Below are 26,465 nucleotides of genomic sequence, written 5' to 3' on the forward strand. Positions count from 1 at the left end.
CAATCCTGGCAAGAGTAAGTGTACTCAGGGAACCAGTACATTCTTCTACAAGATCATCAAACATAAATTATAAATAAATAATTGCTCACGTGACCTTAAATCAAACAAAAACACCTCCGTCTATAAACTGTCCTGTCAGAACGTGAAGTTGTTGTCAATAGCTTCGACAAACTTCTTTAAATTACTTGAACCGTTGGCAGATTTTCCCACTTGCATACAGAAAAATCCAATTTGAACATTCAATGAACGATTGAATGAGTTATTGAGCGGGCATTGTTTTGTAGTGCAGAGCGGTGCTGAGCCAGACAGCTTAGCCTCTGAGTGGTAAATGGACAACTTACTGCGGGTCATCTGACACACTATGTGTGCGGCTGAATCTGCAGAAGGCAGAGAGCATGGAGAGAGAGCACAATCACAGATGAATACAAGTACACTCATCAGAGAAACACGTCATTCACTCGTGAATATCAAAACACGTGATGGGATATTGGATTGTTAGCTAGTGGAAACATACTGTACAGTGATCACAGCTGATGATGAGTTAATTATGACTTTTTTTTAATACAAAATGGTTCATAAATAATGTTTAAAACAACTGTGCCTGCTGGTTTTGTATCTATGCATATAGTTTGTATCTGTCAGTTCCTGTGTATACTGACAGTCCTTAAACCAAGCACAAGGGGGCAGTCTTATCCATAACACAGCCAGAGCAGAACAGAAGACAAGTTTACTGCATCACTGCAAACCAAAACACTGCTAGCATACAACAGATGCATATGGCAATGATCTTAGAATGCAGCTGACACTTAACCACTTAAAAAAAAAAGCACATGCATCTTTTATTAGACAACATGAAGGATGTGGCTCCCTTCCTGTCTGCGACCACCACTTGTAGGTTTGGCCTCAACCACAAAGGTCTTCACACAGTCTTTTTTTATGGGGCTGCCTCTGTGATGTTGGAGGGGCATGAGAGAAAGCGTGGCCTGTGGTTTCTCGCCACAAGAGAACAAGGAGACTAAATTAAGAGAGACCTCGCTAAATCAGGACCAGATAGATTGTTTTCTAAGATGACTATTTGCCATATGGTTTGTTGTAGTAAAATGTCTATTTGCCATGTTTTTTTGTAGAAAGATGTCAGCCTGTGATTCAGTGGGGCTTGTATTAAAGCCAGCCATTTTATTGGCACACATGGAATGGCCGATGTTTCACTGATTGGAACAATAAATGCATTCAAAGAATTAGCAAATAATTTTGGTTTTTAAATTAGATCAAACACATTTCAGTATTCATTGCTGTTATCCCCTAATTGTGTCTCCTGATGAGATCAAAGCTCCAACTGAGGTCATGCATAGTTAATCACATTCTCAAAGTTTTTTTATCTCCAAATTTCTTAAAGGTATACTACGCAGGATTGTCGGTTACTGTTGGTGAAAATGCTCGCCAGTGAAAGTAAAAGCCAACCCGAGATTCACGCTCATCTGGCGTTTAGCCTTGCTATTTGTGTTTTTTGTTTTTTTTAGTGCTATGTCTCTTGGATGCCTGCTGCTTATGGTCTAGTACCTGGTCGCTACCTTTTTATAAAGCCCTGACCTCACCTGAGAGCTGTGGGGGTACACGACCATAAATATCTCCAGCAAGTGATGATTAAGAGGGATTACTTCTGTATGAGTTGATATATTGTTTTTTTTTTTAAATGAAAATCCTGCATAGTGTACCTTTAACAGGAAAAAAAGCAAGGAAATGAGAAACAAATACACATTTTTCAGAGTTTCCATGCATTCTGTGAACAATAACAATTGGTTTTTATAAAACAATGTCAATCTGCATTCATGTAAAAAAGATCATGCAATCTCTGGGTAATTAAGTCATCCAGATAGGAGCACTGCCGTCTGAGGTCGAAGTCACATGCTGAGATTGATCATTGGAACAGAGCCCTTGATTTTAAAGTTGAATTATGTAGTTTTAGTTCAACGCAGTAGAAACTCATAAAATGTAGTGTAGTTGCTAGACTGGGCTCACGTTGCTGGAAGACTGCTGTCCATCCAAGAGCTCCCTCCCTGTGAGTCGTCACTTTCGCTCAGTGCCCTTCCCTTCCGTCGGCCTGTATCGGTTGTTGCTGTTGTAACGGTTGCCGTGGCGGCAGGCAAAGGAAGGAAGTGAGGGGGACTCGGGGCTGTGATGTGTTTGGGAGAGGGTCTGGCGGGTGTTTGGCCGGCCTTCTCTGCATCGACTGACGGGACAGCAGCAGCTCCCTTCTGCTCCGTCACAGGTGGATGTTGCCCTGACGTGATGACGGGGCTTGCTGCGTCCACGGGGGTTGCCGCAGCATTTGCTGCGAGAGTCGTTGAATGGTGGAAGAAATCCTCTGAGCACGAGCGAGCTGGAGTACTGCAGAAAGCAAAGCAAACTAAAGCGTACCGCTGCCTGGTTATCATCCTATCTCATCAGACAGCATTTCTCTGGAGGAGCCTAAATGGAGGATTTTGAAGACATAAATCTAAGAAAATTGCAAAGCATGGTCACAAACTCTTTCGGCGGAGACTGGATGTAAAAACAAATTGAAGTCAGACAGCCAAAGCAAAATTCGCTGAACGCTCTGTTGTCTGTCATTCTGTGATGAACAGCTACTTTCTGAGAGGTTTATTATTGGACTATAAATTCCCAGGATGCATGGCCGGGAGAGAAAGGCTGTGAAAAGGCCAGGCTGCAGTCCCAGCCTGCTCAGGGTCAGGGAAGGAAGAAAGCCTCATTTCCGTACATCCTGAGGGTGGGTCGCATGTTCATGCTGCCTGCGAGTGTGTGAACACATACAGTACATTTCTGTGTGTACCTGCAGGTGGTATGTATGGGCTTGTGGTTAAAACTGTGTGCAGTTCTGTTCCTGGAATTTAATGGGAATGGTCAAGCGATCTTGTATTAAATGTGTCAATATGTGATATGTTTATGTGATACAACTGTTTTTACTTCCCCCCACAAATTCCAGCCTCAGCTGTCTTCTGGAAGAATGCAAGCTGTTACCAACTAAAGAAGCTGATATCAAAGCCTTTTAAAAACATCCTAGAAATCCCCCCTTTTCCTTGGAATGCAGACATAAACAAGTCAGATGTCCTTGGAGCATTCTTTTCACTCCCTTGAAACGCTGACAATCCAATCAATGCCTTAACATCTGTGCCAGAAAAAGCTGGAAACTGGGGGTGTGACTCTAATAACTCTCTAACAGGGCTGTGAATGAAACGTCTGCTGGACCAGGAAATAACACCGGACAGGGCTGGATTGTGAAATAACAACAGACATTTTTCAAGAGAGCAACATAGTAATCACGCATCACAGTGCACAACAGCTCTGTGTCTTGACAGCTCATAATCCTCACCTTGTTACGCAACACCAAGTGTAAAATTTGTGACTCCTGGCTGGCCTGCTGGGTAAAGACTCCATATGGGGTGCACACTAGCTCACCTAGAAGAGCAGCGCCTCATGTACAAAGGCTATGTCCTTGGCGCAGTAGCTCCAGGTTCTATTCCAACCTGCAGCCATTTGCTGCTTGTCATCCTGTCTCCCTTTCACTCTAACACTCTCCTGTCCAGCAAAGGCAAAAGTGCCCTAAAATAATCTAATAAAAAAAAAACAACAAAAAACAAACAAACTGTATAATATGTAACTTGGCTTTATTAAGCACTGAACTTCTTGCTGACTCACTGTTATGTTGCTGTGGATAAGAACACCATTAGAAATAATGATCTGGTAATCTGGCAGTGCCAAAGACGAAAAGGTGCTGGATGAAAACACCAGCTGTGAAAGCAAACTCTTTTCTACAAAAGAAAACTGTTCACAGTGAAGAATGTGAATCACCCTGATCAACTGGGACATTGTTTTTGGACAGATGTGTTGCTGGGGAGACTTTCAAGTGTAATTTTTCAGTTTCACAAATAAAATTCCATTCGCCTTCCCTGTGCGGTGTCGCAGGCAGTGTCTCAGCGGGTAAATCTGCACATGAAGCTGGAATTATCTGCATGGCTAGAGGTCCCTGGAGGCAAGTGAGACGTTCTCTGATTTTGATGAACTGACCTTTAAACAAAACAGAAGTTCAGCAGCAATAAGAACCCACGCTGCTGACTTGATTCATGGCCAACATTAAAAGAGTCCTCCATATGTTCAGCATTGCTCTCCTATACAAAAATTGATGCAGCAGAGCCAGAGACAGCATATTTTCTTATTCCACACATTCTTCTTCCTTAAACCTGGCTCCTACAATACCCACAGTGCAACTCAACTGCCGACAATTCAGTCAGAGATTCAGGTGTCTTATGTTAGCAGCAGCTAATGTAGCCTGGAACCTTCAGCATGCAGCAGAGCTGAGGAGCAGGCTACAGAGGTCTGGGAACCCCTTTTCACCATACCCCCATTTGTTTTTTTTACTTTTTCAAACTTGTAGTCTCATCAAACCAAAGTTGCCACAAGTGACATCACTTTAGGCAATTCATCAGACTTCACACAGCTCCCAAAGGAGCCACAAAAGGCTTTACGCAACTTTCTTTAAAGTATGCGGTAGTACTCTCAAAGACCTGTAAACAGACTTTGATGTGTAAAATTGTTGAAGTTCCCCTTTAAAAAAAAACAAGAACAATATCAACAAATTATCATTTGAAAAATATCAGCAAATAATTTTAAATTCTACAATCTTTATCTTTTAGATCAAGTTGATTTGGAGGAACTATGAATCAGAACCATGCCAATAAAAGGGGATTAGGCTGCTGATTTGAGGTATTCATGAAAACATAAGTCAAGGTGAAGACCTTTGCTCAGAGGTGACCATCAGCTGAGTTACGCTGTCCATGGGGGGCTCTGCATGGGGCCGGGGGAAGCTACGAGACAGAGGATCACTGCTCCTCCTCACGCCCACCACATGGATCTCAACGTAAGGTGTGGAGGCAGCTTGCTTCCCTTCCTCCTCGTCCTTTTTAGTCTGGTTCTCCTTCTGAATCTGTATGTGGGGCGGGGTGGGGGACGGGCTGGGGGACTCTCCAGGTGGGTCATCTAAGCTAGGGACCTCATTTGGACTGTTACATCACCCATTCACACACAGGGACGGATGACGTAATAACAGTGACGCAAAATTAGCAACAATGACACGAGGATGATCACGACATGATGGAAGTGACACATGGAACACACGGATGTGGGGAAAATTAGGTTCACACACGAAACGTAAAGGGAGGTAAGAGGGAAAACACCATGATGGATGCACAGGAAGGAGATGGAGGGGAAAAAAAACAACAGCAATACAAAACCAATTAATACATGTGTTTGGATGTGACACGATGGATGAAGTCAATGGCAGGGAGAATGAGAGACAAATTAACAACATACACTGGGTGACACACACATGAACAACACACACACAGTACACACTACCCTACAGTATATGCACCGACTGGAAATGGAAATGTAAACACACTGAGGTAAAACTAAATAGATTGCAGTTATGTGACTTTTAATTAAATACCTTCAATCTGCTGCTACAGTTAACTAATGCTACGCCCAAACCTCAAAACGTGAGCCTTCAAAAACTACTTGCAGTCAAATCCTGACACTCTCCGCCACTAAACACACACTCACACCACTAACACTGCACATACTGACACTAAAACGGATCAAGGCACATTATGGAATCCACTAAGCCAGCAGAAATTTGAAACTTCTTCAGTGAGAGGAGCCCCTGACAATGAAATGCTTAACAGAGTAAAAATTTTGATCTCAGCGCTCTCTACACACCAAACCAATAAATGCCAATAAGACCATCAGACTTTAATCTGCCTCGTCTATGCAGTATATTTCACACTTGTGCTTCGTCAGAGTCAGAGCCAATGAAAACGCACATCTGGACTCTATCAGCCACTCCCATGAGTACAGTACTGGACAGAGAACAATAATCAAGCTGAAATGTTCATCTGCAACTAGACATGAGTGACACATAATCTAGGAAAATTATTAAACAACACAGAATTCACCAAAATAAATATGTTGGAGGGTATCGGACAGTGAATAATAAACAAATGACTTATTTTCCAACACATCCAATAATGCTGTCAATCTGATCAGTTTCATCATTCTATGAAAACATCACACTTTCACTACAAATAACTTGATGGCCTACTTCTACCAATACTGATTTCCTTTGTGTCAAGAATTTCTCATGCAAAACACACAACACACACAGGGAGATTAGATCATTTGGTACAGCCAGATTTGTTTGTCAGAATATTTATAACAGCCTTTTATTTCAAAGGTTTTATTTGCAGCAAATCAATTTCAAGCTAAAATAAGGTCATGATGGTACAACCTGTTGCCAAATTAGCAGTTTATTACGCAATTACACCTCGAATAGCTCAGCACCATATTGGTCAAACCTGTCCTCAAGTCCATCATCTCATACATAAACTCAGCTGCACCATCACCCACATACTGAACGGGATTATACCAAAAGTCAGAGAATATGCCCCTCTATATAAAGGTGGATTATTTAATGTATTCACAGTTGCTCTTTACGACTAAATAAAAAAAAAAAAAAAACCTTGAATATTCAGAGCTCCTGTCTGAAATGTTAACTTTTAGCACAAATATTTTATCATGTTAAGTGGTTTAATGTTGAACATGCACAGACTTTTTACATCATGTAATTGTATTGAGTTTAGTTACACAGAACACTCTTTCATTAGATTAGTGAAGCTTTACACTGGTTAATAACAATAATGTGTATATCTCATTGAAACACTTTAAGTGCACTTTAACTCTGCTTGTTATAAAAAATACACTTGCATTCAAATATCTAAACTACCTCAAATAAACGACAGTGTTTCTTCCCTTGTAATTACTACCACACTCTGACTCACCTGAATGGTCTGTCTCCTCCTACAGGGGAGGTAGCAGTACTCCAACTCTTGCGTGCTCCCTCCTCTTTATCGTTCTTCTTCTTCCGGAGTGGTGTGGGCACATATCCACTCTGGTTACTCTTGTTGGGCAGGTACTGGTTAAAGGGCATGGCAGTTCGTAGCTCGCTGACGGACGTCCGCCGTGCCGACATGTCATCCTTTCGGACGTCTGGCATCTTCCTGTGAGGAGGACCGTCGGACTCTGAGTCACTGCCGCGGCCTGTTGAGAGGACGGGAGGAATGAAGGGAGTTTATTAACAGGGATCATTCTGCAGCTAATCTGTTGGCAAGTTTGCAAATGCATTTTGGAACAAGATAAATAGCACAATTATAACATTTAATATGTTCTGTTTAGGAAAAAAAAAGACATCAGCCATTTTAAAAACATTCACCTTTTTAAACTATTATTTAGGGCTGCCCCTTGAAAGTCAGAGATTCAAATTACCAGTCGGAGTCCCCTCAGTCACCTGAGATTCTTCAAGTCATGCAGTCTTTTCTTTATTTTTGTGTCAGTCAGTGAGCAGTGTACTTCTGGGGATGTTATGATGGAGGCAGCTGCTCGAGGGAATAGAAGCTTTGCCCAGTCAAGCTCCAAGATAACGTTATTATCTACCGTCTACTTAGCAGTGGTAAAGTTACAGCTCACAGCAGCTTGATACAATACAGTCTCCGGCTTTTTTTATCTTGTTATTTAGTGTCTGCAAAAAAAAGATGCACATTTCCAATAGCGCAATTAGCACATATTAGTGTCGCTCTCACCCTGACAATCCTGCAATTCAAAAACAAATGATTTTAAAACATAATCTCTCACTTTCCCATTTCATTTCTTTTGTTTTTTTTGTTTGTTTACTTTTTGTTTTTCCTCTTCTCTTAATTTTAACCTTAACTGTTGTTGGTTTTGCTATTATTAATAATGAAGATTATGAAGAATTTTTGTACGTTATTTCTTTGTACATATAGATGTGCATGGTTGCTAGCCTCTATGTACAAAGCTTTAATTTACACAAAAAGCATAAAAACATGCAGTGGACATTACAATAAATTATTAAAGAACTTATTTAGAGACGTAATCACGGATATACTAATTTAAATTTAAAGTAGAGTTACTTTCTACATGCTTTGCTGTGATTACTAGCAAATTACTTACATTAATTTTCCCATTTAATTGTTGTTATCGTCTACTGTGATTACACAGCCATCTACTAATTTTGCTGCACTTCTGATGAAGCATATACATGTGACAGTGTCCCTGATTTGTTAAATTAACCTTCTGCAATATATGTATGGGAGAATAAATCAAAAATAAATTGAGCAGAAAAAAAGTTGATTGAGGAGTCCAATTGTGGACCTCTGAATGAAAATCCCTTAAATATCCCCCCAAGCTGTTACATCATACAGGCTTACAAAACATGAAAGTGCTGCTCCAGTGTTATTATACGCAGTGCATTCCAGCGGCTGAACATAAATCAACCTCAAGCAGGTTGACGTCCTGTTTTTATGAAACAAAGCAAGTAACATAAATCATCAGAAAACTCGCATTGTGCAGCTCCTGCTTACTAAATTCTACCCTACAGTTCGGAAGAATCCACTTACGATGCCACTGTGTCTGTCTGCATCACATTTGAAACACACTGTTAGCTCTTTAATGTCAATGGCAACACCTGGCTTTGCAGAAGTGCATCGCTCAAGGACTTTCCCTGCTCGGCGTCTTAAATTCCTCCGCAAGATGTCCGTGTGTGATCCTCAGCGTACAAGAGAGAGAAATGAGGATAAATCCCACCACCAGTGGACAGTTAGCATACCAGTCAGTCCATCTTCATTAAGCTGTTTTGTGCTAATGCTAACCCTACTGATACCTGCAGCCTTGCTTTACCCAAGGTCTCCGCAAAATTCCTCTCCAAGATGTTCAGCACATGTGCTACTGGATTTCCCCTCCCTCTGGATGAATGCATACTCAATCTATTACATCTGAATTTATGACTCAATGTATATATTTTCCAACCCACAATTTCAACCAGATCAAAACCGTAAAATCTTCTCGTAGTTCTGAACTGATACATGTGGATGCAGCCGCAGCTCTCATTGGAAACAAACGTCACATTTTGAACCCGTGAAATCCTCCCTTTCTATCAATAGCCTCCTTCATTTTCATGTGGTCTAAAAGATTGACAGATCAAGGCCCAAAAGAGGCCTTGAGGTATCTGCACTTCCAACAATGAGTGGTTCAATTATGACTCTTCGCCCATCAATTGGAAACATGAGTGACTCTACCATCCTTAAGGAACAACATATGTCTTTACGGGGCAATCTGCTCGCTCTGCACATCTGGGAACACTGAAGCTTGAGGGAACATTTATCATGGGTCAGTGCCATGCTGTAGCAGAGCTTCACAGAGACTTATTTACACTGATAATCATCAACATGCAGTAATACTAGAGGAAATGTAAAAGCTGTGGAGTCCAGTTCAGGAAGTAAAGAGTGATAGCGACAGTGACCCTCAACATTTCTATTAGTATTAAAGTGGAATAAATCTAGACACTTTCTGGTGTGCTCTCTGCGAGCTGGCGTCTGTACTCACGAAGCCAAAGACTGTCTGCGAGGGTCAAAAAACATTTCTCTTTCACAGCACTTTAAGTCATGACTCTAACTCCTTTTTGGAGAAATGATCCAGCGGATTGTGTCGCATACATTTTGGCAGAATCTTATTATCATATAATATTTTAAGCCTATTAACCTAATAGTGTCCAATCAGGGCCTCCAGTGTTTGTAGCAAGTAGCTTGTGAGAAAAAATAAAGTGTAAAACTAAGTAGGCATCATCTCAAGTCGATTTCTGGTTATAGCTGCAGGCTGTGAACACTGATTAGACTTTGACTAAAAACTTGTTCGCCTCTTACTCCTGTTGTTTCCTTACGCCAAAATAGCGGTTAAGAACACCAGAAGCAAATGCCAGGAGTTGAATTTAACAAAATTATGACTGGTGTGTTAACTGCATGCCAAATTATTCTGAGTATACAAGGCCAAATTGCCTCATATGACCGATTGCTAACATGCCATGTAGCATTTAAAACCTCATTTTTTAAACTGGGTCTGGTGCGGTGTTCATTCCACATAAAACAATGATATTCCATCACTTTCAGCAAACTTCACAGAGAACAATGAGGGCAAAACAGCATCATCGATCTGATTTAACTGAATATGCTCTGGTCTAGCTGAGCAAAAACACAGAACCTATCAGCATGTTAGCGTGTCGTTCACAACCTAAGTCTGTCTGTAACGGTCTGTATCCAACTGGCAACATCATCTCCACATCATGTGTACTACTGAGTTTAAATGGTACTCCACTTGGATGGCGCCTTTCTAGTCTTCCGATCACTCAAAGTTGCTTTAATACTCTATGTCACAGTCACCCATTCACACACACACATTTACACACTGGTGGCTGATGTTACCATTCAAGGTGCCATCTGCTACTCGGCTTAAATGCACTCACACACCTATGGAACAGCCATCAGGAGCAATTTGGGGTTCAGTATCTTGCTCAAGGACCTGTGGAAGCTTGGGATCTAGTGGATGAACTGCTCTACCTTCTGAGCCCCAACCACCCCATTTAGCAGTTTAGACAATTGACACTTGACTTTCCTGCTTCTATTACAGACATGTGAACTAACCACAGGGAAAACACTGACTGAATGGACATTTTGTGTTATTTTTGGCATTGAAAAAATATTTTTTGCCCTGGCAGAGATTCCCATTGAACTGGTGGCTCGCCAGGCCTGTACAATTATACTATAAACACTGGACACCTCATCATCATGTGTAGTAGTGGCAAAGGATGAGACAATACAACGGTAAAAAAAACAAACCCAACAGACAAGTTCAGTTCACTTCAAAAATCACAACTTAAATGTGTGCAGTATTTTTTTAGAAAACCTGTATGCTGGACAATTTCTTATATTAAAAAAAACCCCCTAAAAACCATCTCTGTGACATCACCCAGTTTATTCTTATAAACAGCCTTTGAGTAGCAATGGGTGTTGTCCTACAAAAATAGAAAGAGAAGAGGAGAGGCTTTACTATAGCAGCACCAGAAGCACAAAGTGTCTCATTTATCAACACAGTATCCATCTACCAAACTTGGCCCAGACAAAAGAGCATCTGCAATATTGCATCTCCTTCAGAGACTGAATTAAACTCCCCTCCCTGCCCCCTAATTACTGTCAGGGTGAAGTCACTTTACAGAGCTGAACAGTGAAAGGGTTTTGTTTGAAAGGTCAGGGCAGGAAAAACCTGGCTGAGTCAAGTTTGTGAGCGTGTTATAAATGGATGCTGTTGTTCTGTACTCAAAGCTCCCTGTGATTGGATGATAACTGCATTGTTATCCTGTTCTCACTTCTCCAGTTTGCGCCTCCTGGGTCTGATCCGAACACTGATAGTATGATACCCTCAACACCAGCGTACATCTTAGTCGTGACACACTAACCTTCTATCCCTGTTTGCATGACTGAGCCACAAAGTGCATCTGACAGTTATAAATTAAAAAGCCTTGAGGAAATTCCAACTTCAGATCATGTTGTGATACATCATCAATCTGTGCTGTTCAAAGCATTCCACAAGTCACTTTGTGAAAATGTAATTCAGTTTTTTTTTTTGTTGGTCCACATCTCCAGCATGCCTCCTCATTTTTTAATCAGTTGGCAATTTTGGTCATTTTTCCAAACTGACAGATCATGTTACTTTGGATCAGAGGTGGGCGTATGAGAATACAAGCAGCTTGACGATGTGACTAATCAGCTGTGGGTTACAAGTGTTGGTGGACAGATTGATTGTGGTAATGCTTGTACAGTAAAATCTAGATGCCTGTGACAGCTTTGCATTCTGGTCTACTGAGAGGAAAACTTTGTCTTTCACTGCTGTGATGAGTTTCTGCAGATTGCTGAATGCCAATCAAAAATGTGACTGTTTACTGGCCCTTGTTTTGGATGTGTCTGACATTAAAATTGTAGGTTTGCCACTGACGGAGACTGAATATTTTTGCTGTTATGAAACTATGTTTTCATTGTTTTGTTACTTAGTTTTCAGTATTTATTTAGGGTGGATTTTCAAACATCAACATCCAGTGAAGTTTTTCGTGAGTTTGACTGCTGGTGACAGCAGCTCGGGCTTTGGAGACGGCAGTTTCCTTCACACTTCCTTCAAAACAAAAACACACTCAGACAGGATGCGTGGTTTCACTCTGTGTTTTCCCACACGCAGTTCTGAGATGAAAACGTACATTAAGCTCTGTGACGACTGCTGTAACCTTTTATAGGCTGTCATTAAAATTTAAAAGGGTCAAATTCAAATAAAGTGTAGCAATGAACAGCCTTGTATGACAGCATATGGTCGGCTTGGCATTATAAACGACTTCAATGCAGCCAAACTCTATTTTTGACCTCCGCGCAGAGCATTAAACAAACTGGCAGCTGTTTGCAGCTCATGCTTGTCGTGATAAAGTAAACATTATGTTCCCTTGTTATGCTACTGTGTTGGATGTATTGAATTACATATACCAATATATGGTTATTTAAACAAAAGACTAATAAACAAAGCAAAACATAAAGATTACGTACATGCAGTCATATCTTTTTGTGGTGTATTATTCTGTTCATTTTAGTATCTGTGATTATCAACTGTACTTTGTGTGTGTATCAACACCAGTAGAGTCTATTGATTGAATGACTGAAACACAGCGAAAACTTAGGGGCAAATCTAGAGAAGAAGGTGTAGAAATCAAGGTGAGAAATACCGCTGTCAGTCAAAATAGGCTCACGAAATCATCTGTAAAAAGAAAGCGAAAATCATAATTTAGTGTTTGAGGAAAATGTAATATTTCTGCGCAACTTCTAACTGTCAAGTTATTTTAACTCAGGAATTCAAATTCGTACACTTGAAAGATGAATAAGTCTACAAAGTATTAAGTATACATTTCATTACTGAAGATGAGGCTGTACCATTATATGGATTTGTGTCTTTTAATCTCAAACAGAAAGCTGGAAGTTTGGTCGTCACTGACAGATAGGTCAAGTGTCAGATCAAAAATCACTGAGAGGCTTTACTCATACAAACACACCTCTTTATCCCAATGTATCAGGATGATACATGTCTTCCTCTGTCTCTAATGCGGTCACTCATCTCATTCTACACTTTAAAATTGTTATCAAACAACTGCAGTCCAGAACAACAGGCTTTAACTCTCAGCACAGAGCCACTTTTGTGTGGATGTCAATGGCAGAGCTTGAAATCCACACTGAAAGGTGTCAGAAACACGATGAGCCTGCAAGGCTGGACATGCACGACGGCTGAGGCACCCGTTCATTCACATACAAGCTGTGCATAAATAGATAAACCCACACAGATGCAGAAATAGATAAAATGACTGTAAAATAAAACAGATTTGCTGCAGTATGCATTTTAAAAGTGAAATGAAGAATCCAAAGATATAAAGATGATGGGAGGGTTTATTTTTAATATTGATTTTTGTCCAAAAACAAGGAAAATAGATGGATTAAATACATTATATTAGAAATATTGACTTTTCAGTGTGTTGGTGCGTTTTAGTCAGTTGAATTTAAGGAAGCAAAGAGGAGGTGTGGTGGGCAGTTTTAATATCAGTCTATATTTAACCACAACTAATATATTTCAACTGTAAACATTTATCTGACACTCTTAATCAGAGCTCTGAGAAGGCAGGGGCTCAATGTCTGTACAGCTAATAGTCTCCTGGATTTTTATTTGTCTTGAGGGACAAAGACATGATGTGTAAACAACAAACTATGCTAGTGCCTTTTTTTCTAGATCAAATCAAATCCTTACATGTGTAGCCTTCTTGCCACTTTCATTTTATCAACTTAATCTGATATTTTCATTGTTTCCATGAGGACAAATAAATTGAATGTCTTCTGTTTTATGTCATGTGATTCAACTGACATTAGATGTCATGTTGGTGGAGCCCAAGTTAATATTACAGAACTGAAATGTGTTGGAAACAAAAACAGACATGACAGCATGTGTTATTGAAGCCAGGCTGGGGCATGTTTTTTCCAACATTGCAGATTGACAACAGATATGGTTGATCTGAGAACTGATAGAAACACGGAGGACGTACATGAGCAGCTTTTCAGAAAAGAATTTAAGACTTGTGGTGTACATGGCTTTTCCTGGATTAATAAATGATAGCAGACTGGATTCCTAATATTTTTACAATTTAAAACTGAACTGCAGACAGATTTTTTACCAACAGTAAATGCTTTGCAAACACTTTGGAACAGTCAGGCTTTGCCACAGCGGAAGCACAGCCTACCTCATTTACAATACACTGTGTCTACAGGCTAAATTTGAGCACAACAACAGCAGCAGCTTCTGTACTGATTTTCTTCCCTTTCACAGACATATAGCTGTAACTAAAATGAAACAATGGCCATAGTTTGGCTACAAAACAGGCACTGCACTGAGATCATTTACTTTATTATTTCAAATAGCCTTTGACTAACACTGGGCGTTGTCCTGTGAAAACACAGGGAGGAGAACAACAAGGTTTACTACAGTAGCACCAGAGGGACAATGCACCTCATTTATCTATATACTGTATCTGAACACAACAATTGGCCCAAACAAAGCAGCTAGTACCGAATTACTCCCCTTTCGCAAGACATATGACACAATGGCTATTGAACAAATCAAACCTGTAACCTTTAATTTTATTGATGTTCATACCAGCAGCAATGTCACACATTCACCATAAATTCAAACTAGTGTTGTAGTGTGTTTAAAAAAAAAAAAAAAAAAAGACTATTCCCTACCATCACTACTGCCGCGGGCGACCAGGACGTCCGGCGACGGGGTTTGTTGTGAGCGTGAGCCGAAGGAGTCCAGGCTGTCGAACGAGTCCTCGCGGCCGTGGCGTGGCGGGGAGAGAGAGTCGCTGCGCTCAGAGTCCCAGCAGTCGATGTAGCCGCTGTCCCGGATGCTGCGTTTAGGGCTCTCTGCCTCGTCTGCCTCCTTAACATTCATAAACACATGTCCAGGTTATATAAAATGTACATGTTTGTGTAAAACATGTAATAAAAGGACAGATGCGTAACATTTTACATAATGTACATCAAGTAAACTTCTGTTGTGTGAATTTAATTTTTACCAGGTCAAACAGTATCTGATAAATTTGTTTATGTCCTGTCCCCTACAAACATCCTACAATCCTACATCAACTTTCTCTAGTCCTGTTGCTTTTTCTTCTACTTCTTCCTCTCTGCATCTTTTCTTGTGCTCAAACCCCTCTCTGGATCTCTCTCTTCACCTCAGTGACCCCTCCCTTTGTCTGTCCACAGTTAAAACATGTCTATGCAGCTAATGGAAGGTGGGGAAAGGCCTTTCCTGTCTACCAAAAGACTTCCTGTTCCTGACCCCTGCACCGGTCTGTTATGCAACTCCTTAACCTCTCACAAACTATATCGTGTTTGCAACTAGACTGTACTGCAGCAGAATTCCAGTCTGACTTTACATCTTTGTCTGACATATGGTCATTTTTTCTTTGGTTGTCTTTACTTGAATTATGTACAAATTTAAGAGGTGGATATTGCAAAACCAGGCAAATAGAACCAAAACTATTGATGGCTAGATACCACCTGCGGTAACTTGGTTGGTATATTTTTTTTTACCTAATTTAGGTGAAATGACCCTTTAAATGACACACATACTCTGAGCTACTTAGAATGACTAAGCAGAAGAGTGCATGCGGGCCAAACATATGCCTGCTTCTTGTGTTTCAATCATCATTTTTTAAGGTTTGGCTAGTAAGTGACCTGAGGAGTGCCAATTTAATCTTGAATGTGTGCACCTGATGTGTTCTCCTTAATTTTCAAATCTCAATTTATTATTAAACTCTCTTTCTGTTTCATAGAAACGTGGCTTTGTTTTGGTCAGTGGCAACGTGTGAACATCTGGGAAAGTTACTCTGCTGAGTTGGCAGCAATTTCTCAGTTTTATGGAACAGCGAAGGGACGTCACATTGTGGAATAAATCGCATGGGGGTGACATCATGGTTATGAGTGGTTGTCATAGAGTGTGTGTGTCTGTATGTGTGTTTTTTTTTATTTTTCAGGGCTTGCTAATGTTAACTTTTCTTTGTCCCTTTGGGTCAGTAAAGGGGTGGAACCAGATCAAGATGATTGACACAAGAGCCCCATTGAACAGAGGTCATCCCTGGACTTCGGGTGAGGGGTGTTACGCACTGCCTGAGATGATTTCTGAGAAGTCTGTGAACATTTAACAAACACACACTCATTCAGTGCATCCAAAAAAATAAGTGGTCCGGTTTAATCTGTGTGTTTCGTCAAGACATTTGGTTACTGCAGGGATCAAATGTGATTTTCTGCTTACAGAAAAAAGACAGCCTCTCTCTACCCTTTATACCAGCTATGGTTGCTAGGAGATTTGTAATACAACAGAAACAACTGACTAACTTTCCCCTGTACTTTTAGACTTACATTTTCATGATATTTTTAGGCGAAGACATTACTAAACAAACCTTTCGCATCTGTGACAGCAGGCCCTCAAACTCTTTCAGGTCCAGTGTGGGACCGTTGTAGGAGGTACAGCCGTTGGCAGCACGACCCAACCAGTAGATGGTGATTAAAACCTGAAATGGAAGAAAAAAAATACAATCAGACATCATCAACATGAGATGATACTTGTTTGTAAAGAAAAAAGTACAACAGTCCATCTCAGTACCAAGTGAAAACAAAAACAGATATGTACAGGTTTTTTTCCAGTCAGAGTAAGGTTTAATTTGAAAGTTACCAGGGCTGGCTATTGTTTAAAAAAACATTAAAGTGATACCAATAACAAAACAATACTTCATTAAGCCTATCCAAGCCGACATTGGGCGAGAGGCGGGGTATTCCCTGGACAGGTCACCAGACTATCACAGGGCTGACACATAGAGACAGACAACCATTCACACTCACATTAACACCTACGGACAATTTAGAGTCACCAATTAACCTGCATGTCTTTGGACTGTGGGAGGAAGCTGGAGCACCTGGAGAAAACCCACGCTGACACGGGGAGAACATGCAAACTCCGTACAGAAGGGCTCCCCCACCCTGAGGTTTGAACCCCTTACCCCTCCAGCAGAGTAACCCTCTTGCTGTGAGGCAACAATGCTAACCACTGCACCACTGTGCCACCACCTTCTCTACATGTTCATTTAAAAAAGAAATAAATAAAATAAAATAAAATAAAAATAATAGATAACACATGCTATACTTCTAAAGTCATTACCCAATTAAGGCTTCAGATGCAATCTTATTCATGAAACACTAACAGAAAGAGAAAATTGTTAAGGTTTGTTTAAAACAATGGCAACGCAGGTCATCCAGTGATTATGACTGCAATCTTAAATGCAACTTCCTCACTGAAGACAAAGATCTTCATAATGATACCTTGGATCCAGACATACTGTCCATTACTGTCAAGACAAAACATGTCATTCAAGGTACAATGAGCCAATTTGTTTGAAGCCTGAGTTGGCTGTTCCAAACCAATGATTGCCATAAAATGAATAAAATTGCAAAACATTAGGGTATTGTAATTTAATGTCTTTCAGAAGACAATTTGTGCAATTCAATTAAGTACACGAAGCCAACACATGGAAACATTCACTTGTCTTCCAAATAGGTTAAATGGCTACCAATAATAATTTGTCAACTCATAGTCTTATCACAGGAAAGTGCATGAAGCAAACACTTGAAAAAAAGTCTCCACTCTTTTCCCTTCACGTTTCTATAAAGCAATACAAACTGGTTTTCTGGTCATGACAATCCAGCCTCCTCCAAAGAAGCAACATATTAGCTAATGCATCCTGCACAAACACAACAAGACTGAGCCATTGTTCTGACCCTGAAACCATTCACAGGCACTTCTGCTGCTAAAATACAGCATCCCTTCAGGGGTTACAGTGATTTATATTTGCGTGTTAGCTAGCATAGCCCCAAGTACATAAATTACCAGGTCAATCTCATCTCCTTACAACGCAGAAACCCTGTGAAAATCAGTAGCTGAAGGGGGCTGTACCTCTGACTCTTCCTTGTAACCTAATGTCCCAAAGTAATGCTGAATGTGAATGAGGAAGTAAAGATTGCTGCATTCGATGTGACTCCCTTTGGAGTCAGCTAAATGCCTAAAATGCAGAATGTACAGATTGTCGGAAGCCACAGGGAGATCACACAGGGCTGCACCTTTAGCACTGTTGGCCAAGCGTTCCCAGCTATATTTACTGTGTCCATGTCAACCGGCACTCCACAGGGATTGCTTTGATAAGAAAGCTCAGCATGGCTTAATGTGTTTATTTCAGTCATACTGTCAGTGTAAACACCCTCTGCTGCCGTTGAAACACACTTGGAGGAAGAGTAAAGGAACTGGCCTGCTGCTCAGGAAAAGCACAAAGTCTTTCCTGTGTGATACTGTGCTGACTCCTGAGGGGAAATTCATCTCTGTAGCCCAAAGCAGAGAACCAGCCTAGCTAAGATGCAACTTCACTGCACAAAGGGATTTCATGTTTTTTTCTCAAGGGTACTTCTAAGGTGGACACCAGATCACCAGGATCAAACCAGAACTCTTTTCATTATAGATCAAAACCACATATGCACATGATATTTCATCTTGCTAAAGCACAGAATGCCACTAATCTACAAATAATGTGCTAAATTTACACTGCACCTGCTGTGGTTATGCCTAATTATCTGCACACTTTCCCTGAGCAGCAGAGTTTATTGTTTCTGTGTCACCAGTATAACGTTAATATCCGTGCCAGCACCCATTGGAAGTGGGTCAGCACCAAATGTGTTTCAGTTGCTTACTAGTGTGCTTTAAACGGATCCATATTGATCCCAACTGCACAAGCTGAATGGGAAAACATGCCACAACCGTACTCTCTGCATGACTCAGACATGCAACACTAACCCTACAACAAACAACTGTACAAAAAACGAAACTTGGGCACGAGCATCTGTCGACAGTAGTTAATAAAAACATGTCAGTGGAGTTTTGACGTACAGAAATATAAACAACAGGCCTGACGGTGAAGTAATGCACAGCGACACCCTTGCTTTACCACTTCAGTTTCAGCAGCCGTCTGATCTGACAGATGTGGAAAGACCTGTCAAAGAGGTTCCAGCGAAAAAGGACAATCATGCCTTTGTTTCATGTGAACACACATTTAAGTGCTGCAACATGTGTGGCATGAATAAACCCCAAAATGCCCCTACAATGTAAACACAAGCCCACACATGTCACAATCCAGAGACCTGTAATGACACATAGATACAGATTTCACATGCTAGTCATCACAATACAAACACACACAAGCAGCCCTCCTTGTTCACGACTGCTAAACCATCGTCTCATGATGATCTCAATATTCCACCCATCCCTGCAACACCCTCTTTATACTTCAGCATCCAGTCAGCCAAACAACACCTTCATCACCAATTCAGCAAATTCCTCTCGGTGCAGTTCCTTCACCTCTCAATATGTGATGTGCTGCAGAGACAGCTGCTTTGAAATCCTAGTCCTCAGCTTGAGTCTGCAGGGTCATAGATCCATAGCGTAATACCATATTGTGGTAGCAGGTCCTGGCTAAAGCCTTTAGCTGCGGGGAGTTTGTGGGCCGTTTGCTCTTGCTGCAAATGTTGGCTGGGGTGGCTGAGAGCCCCTGTGTGTAGTCAGCTAAATGAGCTAGCAGGCCAGCTCTGCAGCTCGACACATTAAGTTGTACAGTGCACAGCAGCATCACAGAGAGGGAGAGAGAGAGGAGCCCTGCTTTGACTGCAGAGTGGGCAGGGCTTGCATTATGTGCTCTACTTCTTAAAGTAGCATTAATAGAACAAGAAGAAGAGGGAGTTGAGATACATTTGAGCAAAAACAGACATCACTCGGACTGTGCAACTGAATATTTAAAAGGGAGACTGAACAACACATACACAGAGAACTAAAATAGGCAGGAAAGATAGGATATGCAGAAGAAGACAGCAGGTGTTAGGCTTGGGCGGTGTCACAGTATTATGGTATACTAGGGTATTAAGTATGATTTTCAAAACCATCACAAAAACAGATGCTCCGCTTTCTTTTAACCTCATATTGAAGAGGCTGTTATGAGGATGTAGTGTATGTAGTTCACATCATGCCTCCAGAGGTCAGTCTGGCAGAACAGGCAGCTGAGCTGACAGACATGGCAACTGTCAGTGGCGGGGATAACCTCGAAGGACTGTAAACTGCGAGCCAGCAACAGCAGAGAGAGACCGCAGGGAAAAATAGTGCTGTTTCACGTCTGACAATGAATTAATGTTTAATTTTGATCAAACCAGAGTTGGTGATTGTTGAAACAGTGGACTTACTAACTCAACGACTAAGGGCTCATTTATGCTCAGTGTTAGATATGGAGATGGTTGGAGCCTTCTGTCCGTACTCTGTGTTCATTTTGTCCGTATTTGTGCATGTTTTCTGAAAGCTTACAGACTCTGACGAAAAGGAGTAGTGCCACAGGAGACTGTGGAGGTAGTATAGTGTAGTTCAAGCAAGATATGACCACAGGAGACGACAAAGAAATTTAAATAATGGTGGAACTGAACAAATGTGTAATATAGTGAAAAGAATATTATGTCCACCAGTCGGGGATATATGTATATACTGGATGTACAGACCACCGCTGTGTACAATGCTGCCTCTGTTTAACGGTACAATATTACAACATCCTCCACTGTCGCCTTGTTTGTTGTTGTGTGGAAACTGTGACTCTGCCCTCTAGTGCCATCAGGTGGCTGTTTTTTATGTCACCATATAGGATACATGGAGCTACAGTATGGAGCAGTGACGAAAGTATCTAGTTCCATACGTAAAGGGAGTATAAATGAGCCTTAAAAGGATAGTTAACCATTTTGGCAAATTCGCCTATTGCCGTAATCCCTATAGTCATATGAGTAGGTACATTACCTTTATTTGTCAGTGCCTGCTGTTCTGAGATTGGTGGGGCAGAGCTGCCCGCTGCTCAGTGCACAAAATGGAGGTGAACGATACAGCCCCCTCTCTCCCTCAAAACTGATCAAATACACCATCAAATGACTCCAAAACGCTCTAGTGGACAACTTGTAGCTTACACATTCACAAGGCTATGAAATAATAATGTAATATTACGAGAGAGTTGTTTTGAAGCCAAATGCACAGCCGGAACTACATTCCAGACATACAGTACTTGCTGGGCGGAGTGATTTCAAACAGCATATGTTTAGTGCAGGATCTGTCTCATAATATTACATTATTATTTCATAGCTTGGTGAATGTGTAAGCTACAAGTTGTCCACAAGAGCGTTTTGGAGTCATTTGATGGTGTATTTGATTAGTTTTGAGAGGAGGCTGTATCGTTCACCTCCATTTTATGTGCTGAGCAGCAGGCAGCTCTGCCCCACCGATCTCAGAACAACAGGCACTGATAATTAAAGGTAATGTACCTACCCATATGACTATAGGGATTACGGCAATAAGCGAATTTGCCAAAATGTTGAACTATCCCTTTAACGTGACAAGTTGCACTGCACACAAATACTGTCATATACTGTATACCCTGGTGAAATTTTTGGAAGGTATGAAGGTATGAATAAAATGGATACCATCCAAGCCTTGTAAATACAGCAGAAAATGGTGTTGGTGTTTAAAGAGGTAAAAATTGGTAAATGGGTAAAGCAGACAAGGCAAGAGGAGTAACTAGAATACTGGCTTAAAAATTAACCATCAGAATCGGCCAACAAGCTTTTTCTTATTTTGCACAATGAATAAATATTACATACACTAAAAAGCATTGTATTTCATGTCTCCATCTGCTGGTAGGCATCACAAAAAGATTATGCATTCATAATTTGATGTTAATGCCACTAAAGAAGAGACTTAATGATCACTAAACTTAGGTGGGCAAAATATATGGGTATCGGTATCAGCCAAATGAGTTGTTATATATCAGCCTATCAGATATCGGCAAAAAATCCACTGTTGTGCAGCCCTATGAAAGAAAATACATATGAAGAATAGGAAGATCAAATGGAGTTGTGAAATGTCAGACAATCAACTGAATATGTAGAGCTACCAGACAGAATGGACTGAACAAAAGCAGGGAGAGTGCATGAAATTTAAAGATTTGGTGGAAAAAAGACCCCCACATGGGGTAGATAAAAGAAATACAGCCAGAAATGTTAAAAGCAGAATAGCTTCAAACAATAAAGCCAGACTAGAAATACTTAATATTCTAGTAGAAAAATACAGCACATAAAGCTGACTGTGGAATGAACAGAGCTGGCAGAGCTGGTGAAGACATGAAAAGAGCAGCAAAAGGAAAGAGTGTGACAGCCACAGCACAAACAGAAACACTGGACCATAATAACAGTTTACATCCAGACATACTATTTAGCACACAAACAAATTATCCAGAAGTATCACTTACATTCTTGAGCTTTCGGCTGCAGTCACTTCCCCTGGGAGAATGAGAAGGAGAGAGAGTGAGATATTGACTTCTGGTGTTATTTAATGAGATATCTTACATAAATATAACAGCAGACAGCTTTTAAGCTGACCAAACTCCCACAGATTCATGCAAAACAGCAGCAAAAACAAAACTTTTTAAATATACAGTATAGAGGAATCTGCAGAGAGTGCAGCCCACGCAGTGAGAAATAACACTCTGCACCCGCATATCTGGATCCAGTTTATTGTTTGGTGATGTATCTATTTAATATTTCCAGCAGTAATGTTTACTGGCTGCAGTTCAGCTTCAGCTACCTGAAATAAAAACTATATTAAAGATTAAAATAGTGCCTTTCTAGATCGACCATTCTGTACCAGCATGCATCATTCACAAAGAAAATTCTGTCTTCAACAGAAAGTCAGAGGAGACAGATGTCACAGTGGTGGCCACACGGTTTGACTGCCAAGTGGTCTCTGGGAGGTGCAGCACAGAAACACCGCAGCAGTGGCGAGTTAGCGCCACAGATGTTGCCAGAATGAAAAGTTGTGGATCTTGCGGATCACCACTTGAAGCTATAAATGGGAAGTGGAATGAAGCAGTTGTAAAGCTGACCCCAATACACACTTGTGTTGTGGAAACAGATACTTCTTGGCTAAGAGAAGGAGACATAGCAGCACCAGAGAAACAGAAAAAAACACAGACACAAAGAGGTATGACTACATTTACAGTAAGACTTGGATTTCTGTGTTAGTCTTAACTCATCGTCATCTCTTCCTTTCTGAAACTGTGGCCATTAACCACAAAGCATCTGTATAGCCTGAGGAAAGGTCACAAATCACATATCACACATGACACTTTCAAGATAAAATTATAACTCACTCCTTCACAGTTAAATACAAAGCAACTCACAAAATCAGAAATAAAAAATACTGCATTTAAAAATGCTTATAATCTCACAACATCCCCTAAAACACAAGGAAAGTTGAAAAGTCTAGAAAAGTCTTTTAAAACATTCTTAAGACTTCAAGGCAAAGTCAAAGCACCCTGATGTAGAAGCCTGGTCATCCTCTGGCTTTGGCCTGGATTGTGCCCAAAAAAGCTCTACATCTGTACTCAGACTTATTGAGTTAAATGCTCTGCAATATAACCAAGTGCGAGCCCAACACCAGCCTTACAGGCAATCAATAAATTCTCAAAATTGATATGGGTTTGAAGAGGAGCCAATGGAGAGACGCCAGGATGGGAGGGATATGAATTCTCTTTCTGGTGCTGGTTGTGAGGTGGCTGGCTGCAGCGTTTTGCAGGATTTGGTCAGCAGGAAATATGATGTTTAAATATGTTTCTCTCATTACTGGTATCTAGCAACTTCATATGGATGCTTAGTTCACTACACATGATAACAGACCACCAGGGGCGTAAATATAAACAGTGCAGGCAGAGCAGTTGCACTGGGGCCCATGAGATGAGGGGGGCCACAGAGTGTTGGCCCTTAAACTACCTTGGAAATATGCCTGTCTTCAAAGAAAAACTTATTTAATTAAAATGGTGCCATGTATCAATCTATAACAAAGTATGGTATAAAATCTACAATATATACTTACTCTACATAAACTATAAATAAGGTATAAAAATATTCAATTAAACAAATAATTCCTCACTTTTTGGGGTATTTTTACCAAACATGTTATACAATGTCAAGTCTCTATTTGATCCTGTGACGATAACATTATACGGTAGTTAGTTAAGGCGCATAACAAGTAAGTAGTGTGCCTTAGGGGTTGTCCTAAAAGCGTGCACTGGGGCCCACTGTAACTACTTTTCGTCACTGCAGACCACCTTATAAAGACAAACAACTGTCTATAGTTAACACACTGCCATGTATGGGTTTGCTTTACCTGGAATACAGGTTCCCATATTTTTAAATTAAATAAACTTTTATTGAAAATAGTTTAACTTTTATACTGGGTACACTGTATACCTGATACAGCTCAGACAGAGCTGAATCAACCAATGAACTTGACTGTGAGCAGCGGGTCCTGTCGTTAACCATAACACCCTTATCTGTAGGTAATTCCAGTGTAACAGGTCCTTCCTATATATTGCATTGTAGCTTGATCTACCAGCAACCCAACTAAACACACAACAGATAATCTTGGATACAGAATAGCTTGTAAGGATGAAGTACTGCACGATATTGTGTGGGAAATGGATTATCTTAGATGGAAAACAGAACAAAACTTGAAGGAACGGTAAGAGGTTTAGACTGCATTACATGATAGCACAACGCTGATGTCAGACAACAGCCACATCTGCTAAATAAAAGCCTTAATTAAAGAACAGAGAAAATAATGAGCATTTTGTTTTATCTCTGAATAATGAATCCTCGGTAAATTATGAGACTGTTTATAACTAGTTTCCAAGGCCTGAGGGTCACAAAGCCCAACTCACTCAACACAACAGAGACACCCAAATTGCAGTTGCGTGGCTTTTCCATGACAGCAGTGACCTGAGAGAGAGACAGAGGTAAAACAGGAGGGGAAGAGACAGGAGAGAGTAGCTGGAGGGAATGATCTGTAAATCTCCCCCCTCCTCCTTCCTCCTCCTCATCCTCTCTGTCTGTCAGCTGACTAAATAAACACAGACAGGTTGCTTTTCTCTGCTGTTACCTCATAGAAGCAAACCTTGAAAACAGATTCCAGCAGGTATTAGATCATAGTTAGAGGCATATTTTTCCCCCTTTCTTTTCTGTCTATCTTGTCTCAGAGGCAGTGTACAAGATTTCGTCAAAGAATAATCAGTAACACACAGAAACATAAATGTCAAAGTTGTACAATGTACAATTTTTTACCGTATTAAAACCATATTTATTTCGGAGATAATATACAGCTTTTATTTGCTCCTTTTACAAACTAAAAAAAGTACTATAGAGTGTCAGTATAATGGTTAAGATCAGTAGCAAAATTAGGGATGACATCTTTACGGAAATTATATGAAAAGTCTGCAAAATACATTACTTGTTTGACAGCACTTTAACAGAATGAGTAGACAGATTTTATGAAGAAATAAATGATGAACTTATGGTGTATTTTTGTCATCCTTTTTATAGTATTCTACTTTCAATTTAATATTTATAAATTCAGAAAAGCTAAGGGGAAACATCACATCACCTAAAGTTTCATCAGCGAAAAAGTGCAAAGCATTACAACAGAAACCGATTTATTTGCTATGACAAAGACTCTTATCTGGCTGTAGAAAAGTGTTTATGTTGTTTGATGGGTGGTTTAAATGTTATTCCCATAAATATTACCACAAAAACTATTTTAGATGACAGTATGAAATAATTCCCAATACTTGCTGACAGTAAAGAGTAGTTGTACCTCAATATTAATCAATATTAATGAAATCCCGAGGGGCTTGTGTTTACTTGTGGTTTTGCATTTTCATCATATTTATTTCTACCCAGCTGAGGAAAACACTTCTCATTTTGAAAAGTTCATTTTTTTGCTGCATTTCAAAACTTTGTCTTAACTTTGCCAGACAGCCGAATGGAAACACAGCTCCTCTCCTCTCCTCTCCTCTCCTCTCCTCTCCTCTCCTCTCCTCTCCTCGACTGCCTGGCACACTGTCACTTATCTTGAAAATCGATCTGTTTCCATTAAGACGCAGAGGAACAGGAGGTATTTCAGGCCTGAGCTCATAGTGTATCAGAACCTGTCTGTCTTCACGGATCCCTGTCTAGAGCTGTTTCCTAGATGAGTAAACACCTGTCCGGAGACTCAGAGGGGTGAAGCACCGAAACGGCTTCCTGTCATTGGTAAAAGCTGCAAAATGATCGCATCCTGTACGACACGGGGGTTACATAACAAGTGGAAATAGCACATGGCCTCTGAAACAATGACTCCAGTGTTTCCTTTTTCAGTTTGTGCTAACTGTAGAAATTGCTTATGATGATATCTACAGTGAATGAATATTTGTTCAGTATAAAGATCAT

General features: G+C 40.5%; 1 protein-coding gene across 10 annotated transcripts in view; it reads right to left on the minus strand.

Annotated features, from left to right (window-relative positions):
- LOC117261010 (LIM and calponin homology domains-containing protein 1-like) overlaps nucleotides 1-26,465 on the minus strand; it is a 122,311-nt gene that overhangs the window by 24,129 nt on the left and 71,717 nt on the right. For 7 of the 10 annotated variants that reach the window (XM_078169546.1, XM_078169548.1, XM_078169550.1 and 4 more), the window contains 7 exons: nucleotides 22,454-22,484; nucleotides 16,493-16,603; nucleotides 14,769-14,967; nucleotides 6,891-7,149; nucleotides 4,794-5,057; nucleotides 2,020-2,388; nucleotides 342-377 (listed from right to left, as the gene is read on the minus strand). In XM_078169546.1, coding sequence (XP_078025672.1) covers nucleotides 342-377; nucleotides 2,020-2,388; nucleotides 4,794-5,057; nucleotides 6,891-7,149; nucleotides 14,769-14,967; nucleotides 16,493-16,603; nucleotides 22,454-22,484 — 1,269 coding nt within the window. The remainder of the gene's footprint in view (nucleotides 1-341; nucleotides 378-2,019; nucleotides 2,389-4,793; nucleotides 5,058-6,890; nucleotides 7,150-14,768; nucleotides 14,968-16,492; nucleotides 16,604-22,453; nucleotides 22,485-26,465) is intronic. The other 3 variants (XM_033633184.2, XM_033633191.2, XM_033633192.2) reach the window with 3 other exon arrangements.

Source organism: Epinephelus lanceolatus, chromosome 7 (assembly GCF_041903045.1).
Source record: "Epinephelus lanceolatus isolate andai-2023 chromosome 7, ASM4190304v1, whole genome shotgun sequence".
In the NCBI taxonomy this organism is placed as follows: Eukaryota; Metazoa; Chordata; class Actinopteri; order Perciformes; family Serranidae; genus Epinephelus; species Epinephelus lanceolatus.